The sequence below is a fragment of the Coptis chinensis genome, chromosome 4, assembly GCF_015680905.1.
Source record: "Coptis chinensis isolate HL-2020 chromosome 4, ASM1568090v1, whole genome shotgun sequence".
NCBI lineage: Eukaryota > Viridiplantae > Streptophyta > Magnoliopsida > Ranunculales > Ranunculaceae > Coptis > Coptis chinensis.
Window position 1 is genome coordinate 75,898,034 of NC_141459.1, and position 12,051 is coordinate 75,910,084.

Here is a 12,051-nt window from a genome sequence, read left to right on the forward strand (position 1 = left end):
CATTTCCGTTGGTATCACGGCCTCCACACCATATGCTAACGAAAAGGGGGTCTCCTTGGTAGTGGTCTGCGGAGTTGTCCGATATGCCCATAGTACATGATTGAGCTCGTCGGCCCAGGACCCCTTCTTGTTCTCCAGTTTTCTCTTGAGATTGTTTAGTATGGTCTTGTTGGAGGATTCCGCCTGCCCATTGCCCTCGGGGTTGTACGGGGCCGAGAATCCCTGCTTCACATGATAGGCCTGCAGAAAGCTCTTAACTCTTGATCCCGTGAACTGCGTTCCATTATCCGCAATGATAGCATAAGGCAACCCGAAACGGCAAATAATGTTCTCCCACAAGAACTTGATCACTTGGACCTCCTTTACCAATTGCAGAGGTACGACCTCGATCCACTTGGTAAAGTAGTTCGTCGCGACCAACAGAAACCTCCTCTTACCTCTGGCCGTTGGCAGCGGCCCCACTATGTCGAGGGCCCACATTGCAAATGGCCATGGGCTGGATACACAGTGCAGCGGCTCTATTGGGGCCCATATTAGTTGAGAAAATCTTTGACATTTCTCACACTTTCTCGGGCGATTCCACGGTCTCTCTTTTCGTAATGCGGCCAAAAGTAACCTTGTGTTAACAACTCAGGCACCGTTGTCCGGCCAATGAATGGCTCCCCGCAGATCTCGCCTTGCGGCTCATCGAAAGCACCTCTTGAGCCAGCTTCGGCCCCAAACATTTCAACAAAGGCCCGTTGAAGTTCCTTCGATATAATTCTCCTCTAATCAGTGTGTATCTCCGAGACGCCTGTTCCAATCTCCGCCTTTCTCTAGGGTCGGTCACCTCAACCCCTTCCAAGAACTGCTTGAAAGGCCCCATCCATCCATCATCTCCCTCCGCCGTGATCATTACCTCCAATCTTTCCTCGGTACTCGGTCTGCTCAATTTCCTTACCTCGATTGTCCTTTCTTCAGACCTTGGAATGGCGGCGGCCACGTAGGCCAGAGCATCGGCGTGGCGGTTCTCCCCACGGTTCAAATGGATGAATCAGATTTGGTCGAACTTCGAGGCCCAAGCCCGCAGGACTCCCAAATACCTTGCCATTCTGGGACATCTAGCCGCGAACCCTCCATTTGCCTGGCATACCACCAAATTGGAGTCGGAGTATACAATGAGTTCCTTCACGCCTAGACCTACTGCCATTCTCATGCCCGCGATTACCGCTTCATACTCCGCCTCATTATTTGATGCTGCGAAGCCCAATTTCATCATCTGCTTTAACCTATTGTTCTCCGGAGTGACCAATACCATGCCTATTCCGCTGCCTGCATCCGTTGCCGATCCATCGGCAAACACCCTCCAACCGTTCCGTACATCCCATGGGTTCAAACAATCCAGTTCCTCTTCTCTCTCGGGTTCCAAAACCATCTCCTCCCCCCAGGTAGGATCCTCTGCAGGGAACTCCGCCAAGAATTCCGCCACTGCCTGAGCCTTCTCCGCCGTCCTAACTTGATACTGAATCTCATATGAACTAAGCATCACGGCCCATTTCAGCATTCTCCCTGATTTTTCTGCCCTCAGAGCCTGCTTAAGGGACAAGTTGGTTACCACAATCACTACGTGAGCTTCGAAATAGGGCTTCAGCTTCAGGGCAGAGAATACCAAGGCAAGGGCGTACTTCTCTACTCGGCTGTACCTAGTCTCCGTATCTAATAAGGTCTTGCTCTGGAAGTACACTGGTCTTTCTACTTTATCCACTACCCGGACGAGGACCGAGCTGATCGCATAATCTATGACACCTAGGTACAAAAATAACTTTTCTCCCACTTCGGGCCGCGACAACAACGGTGTTTCCTCTAGATACCTCTTAAGCCCTTGGAATGCCTCTTCGCACTCCGCTGTCCATTTGAAATCCGTGGTGTTCCTCAACAGTCGATACAGCGGCCTACATTTGTCGGATGACTTTGAGATGAATCTGTTGAGAGCCGCGACTCTACCTGCCAACCGCTGCACCTCCTTCACTGTCTGTGGTGACGACATCTCCACCAGCGATCTTATCTATTCGGGGTTTGCCTCTATTCCCCACTGTGTCACAATGTACCCCAGAAATTTCCCCGTGGTGACTCCAAATGTGCATTTCTCTGGGTTGAGTTTCAAATTGTGGACCCGCAGTATCTGGAACGTCTCCTTCAACCCCTCCAGGTGCTCTGGCTCTGACATGCTTTTCTCCACCATATCATCGATGTATATCTCGATGCCCCTTCGGATCTTGCCCTCAAACATTTTCTCTCCCAATCGCTGGAAAGTAGCCCCTGCATTCTTTAACCCAAATGGCATCCTCGTATAGCAGTATGTGCCTCCTTCCACCACGAATGAGGTCTTCTCCTGATCAGGTCCATACATCGCAACCTGGTTGTACCCCATGGACACGTCCATAAATGAGAATATGCTGAATCCCGCCGTCCTGTCTACCAATTAGTCCACTTGCGGCATAGGATAACTGTCCTTCGGACACTCCAAGTTTACGTCCGTGAAGTCAACACACATTCGCACCTTCCCATTTTTCTTTGGAACCGCGACTATATTGAACAGCCATTCCGTGAACTCCACCTCTCTTATGATCCCTGCACTCTTTAGCCTGGCAACCTCTTCCCGGATTCCTTCCGTGTATTTAGTTCTCATTCCCCTCATCTTCTGTCTCACTGGCTTCGCGTCCTCCCTCATATGTAAGCGATGACATGCGAATTCCGGATCCAAGCCTGTGACATCCTCTATCCCCCAGGCAAATACGTCCTTGTTCTCCACCAAACATTGCACCAACTTATCTTTCCATTTGCCCGTCAGCCTCGATCCAATCAACGTCAACTTCTCCTCTCCGCCCTCTCCCAGGTTCACTATTTCTGTTTCATCTAAAGTCTTTGGAACCATCGCGGCCTCTTCCGCCCCTTCCACGGCCCCGCACTGTAATTGCTATGCCAGCCTCTTCCTAGGGTTCACCGGTCCACATCCCGGTACGCGGGACATCCTCTTAATTGTGTTCTGGTGACTGTTCTTGGAGGTCACCTGATCTCCGCGGACCTCGTATGTTCCCGTAGGAGTAGGGAAGCGTATGAATTGCTAATAGGTCGAGGGTACCGCTCTCATCTCATGTATCCATCTCCTCCCTAGGATTGCGTTGTATTGGGAATGGGAGTCGACCACCATAAATCTCGAGAACACCGTCACCGGACCCGTTGTTACCGGCAACAAAAGTTCACCCATAGGCTCCGTGATGCTCCCATTGAACCCATACAAACTGGTCCGCGGGGTCTTAGTTGCCCCGGGTCGATCCCCATCTCCTCAAGAGCTCCCTTGAACAGCAAATCCACGGCGCTGCCACAGTCAATCAGGACTCTTTTGACCACATAATTACCCATTGCTACCGTAATGACCAGCGCATCTTCATGTGGAGTATCCACGGTTCGGAGATCCCAGACGGAGAATGCAATCCTCTCTTCCCATTTCGTTAGCCCGTCTTCGTATCTACGCCCTCGGTGGGACTCATTGACTTGTTGAATGCTCGCTGTCCTCCTGACCTTATCCCGATGGGCATTATGACTCAGTGCTTCCCCACTGAAGATAACATTTATGGTTCCCAATATTCTTCCTGCGTTGGGCACCGGCTCCCTATTTTGTGGTTCCACTACCAATTCCCTCATCACTCCCTTCTCAACTAATCTCTGAACCAACCATTTTAAGGCATAGCAATCGTTTGTTTCATGATTGTGCACCTGGTGATACTCGCAGTATGGCTTGTTAGGCATTTCGGCAGGAAATGTTCGTGGCCCTTCATATCCCGGCACGTTTTTTATCAACGGCAGTATCTCACTCAACGGTCTTGCCAAGGGCACTTGTTCCACCTCGCGGTTTGGATTTTTCTCCCTCTGCTCCCTGTGCGCCATTTCTCTTCCCCTCCCCTGCCGTGATGACTGACCGCGGTACCTCTCCCCACCTCTGTCTTCTCCCTCTGACTTTCTGCGCTCCCTTCCTTTTTCTACCGCCGTAACTACCTTGGCTCCCCTCTTTGAGTCCTTTTGCATAGTGTCCTCGTATCTAATATACTTCTCTACCCGCGGATATAGCTCGTGCAATGTTGCAATCTCATTCTTCACCACGGACTGATGTACCGCCGTCCCTGGTCGCAGCCCCCTCTCGAACACTATTACCGCTGTCCTCTCATCCAAATTTTCCACTTTAAGCGTTTCCGCCTTGAAGCGACATAGATACTCCCTGACTGATTCGGCGGACCTTTGTCTGACATTAAATAAGGCCGCGATGTCTACCACCCTCCTCTTCTGATGTATAAAGTGGTCAACAAATGCTTGCTCCAACTCTTGGAAATTGGTTATGCTCCTTGACGGCAACCGATAGTACCAGTCGGAAGCCCCCCCTTTAAGACTGGCCGGGAACATCATACACCGCAGACCATCGTACCTCGCCTCTTGCCAGAGAGGCATCTGTTGCCGAAAGTGATGGATGTGATCTGCCGAATCCCCCGTTCTGTCGTATCTCTCGAATCTTGGCTGATTGAAGCGTTTTGGTACCTCAGAAGTCCATATCGCGATCTGCCGGTGGTTGCGGTTTCGATCCCGCCACCACCGACGGTAGCGCGCCCGTTTGAACCTTAGTTTGCAGAAGATTCGCCTCCCGGTCGTTGTTTATCATTTGTTGGACTTGCTCCATCGTTAATCCAGTCACCGAGTTATCCACCAGAGTCGGCCCCTGTTCCTCCTCCTCTTCCGCCTTTTCGTTCTCCGATTCCTCCCCTGTCTCTTCCCCGGACTCCTCCTTACTCCTCTCTCTTTCTCTTCTTAGCTCCTCATTTTCTTCCCTCAGCCTTTCAATCTCTTCCCGCATAAGCCGAGCTTCTTCTTCTCCCCTTCCCTCTCCTCGCTCTTCCCCTTCCTCCACCGCCGCTTCTCGCATTTGTTCTAGGATTCTTACCCTTCGACGTCTACCCGCCGCCTTCTTTGGTGCCATTTCCACGTTCCCCACAGACGGCGCCAAATGTTACAACCCACACCTTGTTACTGTCACTATTCACTAGGTCTTAAAGCACTATTCCCCTTCTCCTCTCTGCTGGTCGCTCCCTCCTTCTTAGGTTTTCCTCCCTCTCTTAATGAATCCTCCTCCCCTCTCATCTCTTCCTCTTTCTCTTTATATCGGTTTCTCCCTCCATCCAGGCCCTCCACCTGTCCCTCCATCTCGCGGTCTCCTTCTCTCCGCGTGTAGGGTTTTTCAGATTGCGGCCCATGCCCCTGGCGCTGATCCCAGACGCCAGCGCTCAATACCTTTCATTGACTTCAAGATCCCCCCTTTGATACTTCGGGCCCCCATACTACCACTACAAGCATGCTACTAGTTCTTTTGTTTATAGGATTTCAAAAACTTAACGAAATTTCGTAATACTAACTATCTTGGTCCACTTAATTTAGTAGCATATTTGTGACCAATCTAGCTACCAAGGAGTAGATGTGGCCAATTCCTACCACATAGAGATGAAAAAATCAGTTTGTTTTTTTATGGATTTTAAGTGGATGTAGCACATTTGATGCTACCACCTAGAATAGGAATTCAATGATGCTTGGTACCACGGATTATTTCTCTTTAGCAAACTTCACCAGTGCAGATTTTGCTTGTGCTGCTTTGAGTAGGATCAAATTTGGTGATGGTAGACTTACTATAGTGAACGTTGAGAGACTGGCTATAGTACCCAAGGAAATAGCTTTACAAGCTAATCAGCAAATACAAGTAGAGAAGTTCACCAACGTGATGCATGCTTGGGATTACATGCTTGAGTTTGGGGATGCCTGCTGCCATGGTGTGCGCGTAGCACATTTGATGCTACCACCTAGAATAGGAATTCAATTCTACTTGCTACCACGGTGCAGTGCATAGAGTCCTATGTATTTCAAATAAACCTTCTTGTAGCATATATATATAGTAAAAACAAAATCGAAGTGCAAGGAATATAGCCTGACACAAATCACAACACACATTGTATATTCCAACTTTAATCAAATACTAATAACCCTACTATACATATCATTAAGAAGAAAGAATTAAGAATTTATTTACTTTTGAGTTGCCAAATCAGCTCCTTTAAGAATTCAACTCCAAAGCTAAATTTGTTCCAAGAAAAATCCACGGTCCTTAATGTTTCGCCATAACATCCATATTCTAATTTAGTAAAACCTCCAATTTTCCACATTGAAATAGCTCTAATTCGACACCCCACCAATTAAAACCCTACTTTGTATTTCATAGCAATAGTGATTAGAATGTTTTGAATCACAAAACTAGTCGAGAAATGGTGTGGATTCTTCCCCCACATCAAAAACCCAATTTTTTTTCTGCAAACAATGACCAACTAACTCTAGGTGGACGCAAACCAGAATCTCAAATTTCATGTAGGAACTACCCCATGCTATAGTTGGAGTGTAGAAAATTGATACCTCCACATTTACCTCCACCTAGAAATGGTTTTTGGTAAAATTCCAAATGGTGGAGGCAAATATGTAGTTGATGCCTCTACCTAGAGATGCCTCTTACATTTTTTTTTCAATGAATTAGAGATGCCTCTTACATTACATCCTTTAGGTAACACAAGCAATTTAGTGAATCAAGAATGGAAAAAAAAATATTCTATGTTTATTAAACTTTTTTATGCAAAGTAACAAAAGCTAGTTGAACATAAATAGAAGCTATTGAAACATTAAAAATCCATACATGTAGTTTGCCAAATTAATACACTCTTGAATTCGAAAGTAAAAGGGATTGAGAAGCAGCTGTTTAAGAGCAAGAATTGAAGAATGTGTTTATCTTCAATACTTCACGCTGTTGACTTGGATGATGTAAGTACCCTCTGTTCTCAAACATATCACTACAGCACAAGTATCCACACACCAAGTCATATCTTCACAGCTCGTACATCACCAAGTCGTACCACGCCACCAGGACGTAACAACGACCCAAACTCAGGTCGTTCCAAATATCAAACACAGCCATATATGGAAGCAAATGATCTACCGTGATCCTGAAGCTCAATTAATGCACCAATCAAGGATACATTTACTTTGTAACATCAGAAGTAATAATGAATCATCAAGATAGCACAAAATATGGATCTACACTTGAAAACAACCTGGAGCAAATAAGGAAAGTCAGCTCAAACATCTATAAGTAGAGAGAGATGAACTACGTAAGGCTTAATTCAAGTTTACCCAAGAAACTTGATACGTAGGCAATTCTTATCCCAAGAAAGAGTGCAGCCATTCCCTATCAAACTCAACATCAGGTCGTAGGTACAAAATCTACACCTCTACATTGGCGCCGTCTGCCGGTTTGTTTCCTTTAGAAAAACACCCACACTATTTTCTCAAGCCCACGAAATTGTTTAGAAAACCACCATGGAAGCACAACTACAAGCTCTAGTAGATCAAGTCAAGTTTCTCCACAAATCATTTACCACGCTCTAGCAAGAGAACCAAGCTATGTGCGAGCAAACCAACAACACCAACAACGTGACTCCAGACGTCATCGATAACAATGCAGTCACAACCCTCACTACAACTACTAATTAGTGTCTCGATGACCTCACCCAATGACTGGAGAAATCAGGCGAAAAAGCCAGCGCAACCCAGATCGTTTAGAAGATGCTCCAATCATACAAGACGTCACCATTCACCACAAAAGTCAAGGACAAGCAGCTTCCCATTGACTTTATCCAACCAAAGTTCCCATTGTACGATGGTAGATTGTGTACAGGCCAGCATATAGCTCGTTTCAGCCAAATCCTGTCACTCTACAGTGCTCCAGACTTTGACTATATGTGCAAACTCTTTCTAGCTAGCTTGAAAGACGGAGCATTGGACTGGTTCTACACGCTAACTCCTGATTCAATCCACAACTTTGACAAGCTGGCCGAGACGTTCACAGCAGAGTTCGTCCACAATAGGAAGAAACAAGCTGACCTAGACTCCTTGTTCCAATTGAAGCAAGCACACTGGGAGACTATTCACGCTTTCCTAGGACATTTCAAAAAGGAACTCCTATCAATGGAGCCAGGCCTCAAGGACAGCTTTGCAACCTCTACACTCACCAACGCCCTCCTAGACGACTCCGACCTAGCAGGGTCTCTAATGTGCAACAAGCTAGCATGCCTAGACGACCTGTACCACAGAGTCGACAAGTACATGAAGTACGAAGAATGGATGGCCCAGTGCAAAGGCAAAGAAGTGCTCGCAGTCAGCGACAAATGGGGACCCAAAGAAAGCAACCAGAACTCAGGCAACAACAAGGGCACCAACTCCCACAAACCATCATACACCAAAAGAGAATTCTCCAACTTCTCCAGGACGCCAAGCCATATCCTAAAGAAGATATATACAACACCTTACTTCAAACCAAACATCAACAAGGTGATTGCAATATCAGGACGTCTGTACTGCCACTTCCATAAACTCTACCACCATGACACCGATGAATGTTGGAGCCTCAAGCACTACCTCCAAAACTTAGTCGAAGAAGGAAAACTGAAAGAGTTCCTGCCAGAAAGCAACCTCAGGCATAAACTGAATGTCAACCATAACAGATTCAGGAGCCGTAGTCATGAACGACCTGCTCATAGAAGTAGAACAGCCTGACAATCTAAATCTCCAGGTTGGTTAAGGCACAATAGAAGACAACACTCCTTCGATCACGATGAGGAAAAAGTAATCCACATGATTACAGACATCTCCAACAATGAGACTTCCGGTCAAGAAAAATGCAAAGCGATAGAGCACTGCAAGAAATCTACCACCTATCCCACAAAGCTGAAGCGATCACTCTTGCAAGCGCTTAGTCTATGATCTCAATATCATTCACCGAGGAAGATCTCGACAAGGTGTGCCTACCTCATAATGATGCTCTGGTAGTGCACGTCAAAATCAACGGATAGACAATCAAACGGGTCCTAATCGATCCAGGCAACTCCTGCGACATCCTCTTCTACCAAATATACAAGGATATGCACCTGCCAGACTCGGTGATGATAGAGTCAAATGCACCACTCTACGGGTTTAATGGAGACCGCACAGATGCCATTGGAGACGTCATCTTACCAGTCTCCATTGGAGAAAAAGAGGACATGGTTAAGACCTCAACACGCTTCAGTGTGATTGATGTCAAGTCGTCATACATTGCCATCTTAGGACACAGGTGGATTCACAAGATCCAAGCAATTCCATCAACCTTACACTAAGTCCTGTGGTTCCCCGGACCCCGAGGCATCATGGAGCTTAGAAGTAACCAACTAGAAGCTCATCGATGCAATCAAGTCAGCATAACAACCAAGGCCAAAACTGAGGTCGTCCAGACAAAAGATGTCCTAAAGCTGCAAGATCCTCAAGCTTCCAGCCCTCCAGCATCAGCAGCAGACAAGCTCAAGGAAAAACAAACACAAGTCGAACCTAGAGAGAAAGTCAATTTGGGCCCAAATGATGACTCAAAATTTGTATATGTAGGGGATGATTTAGACCCCAAGCTCAAGGATCAACTTGTCAATTTTTTATCTCTCAATAAAGATGTTTTTGCTTGGTCGTATATCGATATGCCAGGAATCGACCCTCAGGTCGCTTGCCACAAATTAAATGTAGATCCAACTATAAAAAATATCAAACAACAATCTAAGAAACTTGCACTCAAATTTCAAAAAGCCAGCAATGAAAAAATAGAAAAGCTAGCTCAAAAAGGTTGGATTCATCAAAGAGGTCGAGTACCAGACCTAGTTAGCTAACATTGTAGCCGTTCCTAAGAAAAATGGCTAGGTACGACTCTGCATAGACTTCACCAACGTCAACAAGCATTGCCCAAAGGACAGCTTCCCCATACCCAGGATTGACATACTGGTAGATCAAACTTGCGGGATGAACTTTTATCATTCATGGACGCATATAGCAGATACAATCAGATACTACTTGCAGAAGAAGACCAGGAAAAAACGTCCTTCATAACCGAACAAGGAACGTTCTGCTACAACGTCCTACCATGCGGCTTGAAGAACGCCAGTGCGACCTACCAGAGACTTGTCACGAAAATGTTCAAGGACTTGCTGGGCAACACTATGGAAGTCTACATAGACGACATGGTAATCAAAAGCACAAAGGCTGGCGACAACATTTCTCACCTACAAGAAGCCTTTGAAAGATTGCGCCAAAACAAGATGAAGCTTAACCCAGCAAAGTGTGTATTTGGGGTAGCCTCAAGGAAATTCTTAGGATATCTCATTTCACAAAGACATATTGAAGCAAACCCATAACAAATACGAGCACTCCTTGAAATGCCAGAACCAACTTCCAAACAACAAATTCACAAGCTATCTGGCATGGTTTCAGCCCTCAATAGATTCATCTCATGTGCATCTGACAAATGGAGACTGTTCTTGCAAATACTAAAGGAAGGGCGAAACATTCACATGGACAGACGAATGCCACAAAGCATTCAACGACCTGAAGGCTTACCTATCAACTCTGCCCGTTCTGTCTAAACCAAATGAAGGAGAGACACTGGGGCTTTACCTTGCGACTACCGATTTTGCCATCAGCTCGATCCTCTTTCGCGAAAGCAAGGGAATCGAAAAACCAGTCTATTTCACCAGCAAGACATTGGTAGATTCAGAAAAGTATTACTCTCCAATTGAGAAAACAATGTTATCTTTGTTATACTCTGCTCGCAAGTTTTGACCATACTTCCAGGCTTACAACATCAAGGTCATAATAGATGTACCCATCAAACAGGTCTTGAGTTCAAACAACAAAACAATCCACATGGCCAAATGGGGGAGAAGAACTCAGAGAACATCACATCAAATTTTTTCCCATAACGACTCGAAAAGGTCAGGTCGTTGCCGACTTCCTTGCTGACTTTCCCGTCAAAGATATGAACTGGGAACCCAAGCCCATTACTTCACTCCATCAACCAAGCACCTCAAACACATGGCACCTCTACATAGATGGAGCTTGCAACAATAGCGGTAGTGGACTGGGGGATGTGTTAACTTCACCAGAAGGAACCTAGCTACAAAAGTCATTCAAGATCGATTTGGCAACATCCAACAACGAAGCGGAATATGAAGCGTTAATCACAGGCCTCCGCATGGCACAATAACTACAAGTCCGAAAGCTCAAAGCTTACAGCGACTCGTAATTAATTGTTAAACATATCACCAAAGAGTATGTGACAAATGGAGCAAACTTAGCCAAGTACGCTCAGGTCGTCAATGATATCATCAGCTCGTTCACAACATTCTCCTTAGAACACATTCTCCGAGAGGATAACAGACATGCAGATAGCCTGGCTTTCTTAGCCTCAAAAACCCAATATGCATGTCCCATCACAGTTTATAATGACACCCTAAAGAGGCCCGCCTACCAACAAGAAAGTGTCAACAGTTTTACGGACTTCCAGCCCTCATCCAAAGAAGACATCACTCAACCTTGGATAGGCCCTTTTCTAAAATTTATCTTACATGGTGAGCTACCCAGCAGAGGTAAGAAATGATCGTGCCATACAATTTTGAGCCCCCAGATACACCATGATCAACGGACGATTGTTCCGTAAATCAGCAGGAGGACCCCACCTAAAGTGCATAACTCCACGCGAGGGTCAACTCATCTTCGACGAAATTCACAAAGGCAAATATGGCAACCATGCAGGAGCAAGATCTCTAGCTCATAAAGCAATCACCCAAGGGTATTATTGGCCAGGCATGCACATCGAGGCAATGAAATATGTTCTCAAATGCCACCAATGTCAAACATTTGGCCACAACCACCTAAGTCCAGCATGGGAGTTGATCAATATAGCCAGCCCATGGCCTTTTCATATGTCAGGGCTAGACATCATGGGACCATTTATCCCACAAAAGAAAACAAGACTCAAATACGTCCTTGCAGCCACATATTACTTCACCAAATGGGTTGAGGCAATTCTACTTGTTCAAGTCAAGGAAGTCCACGTCATGCATTAACTTCATATGAACCAAT

The 12,051-nt window shown here is 46.1% G+C and overlaps 1 protein-coding gene across 1 annotated transcript; it reads right to left on the bottom strand.

The window, feature by feature from the left end:
• Nucleotides 1–3,222: 3,222 nt before the first annotated feature.
• Nucleotides 3,223–4,482, bottom strand: LOC147504841 (uncharacterized). The gene has a single exon (XM_086605379.1). It carries the CDS (start codon nt 4,480–4,482, stop codon nt 3,223–3,225), a length of 1,260 nt encoding a protein of 419 aa, XP_086461505.1.
• Between the last annotated feature and the right edge of the window lie 7,569 nt (nt 4,483–12,051).

Bases quoted from the DNA above. Each gene is read 5' to 3' on its own strand.
- LOC147504841 (XM_086605379.1), bottom strand. From the start codon at position 4,482: ATGCCTCTCTGGCAAGAGGCGAGGTACGATGGTCTGCGGTGTATGATG.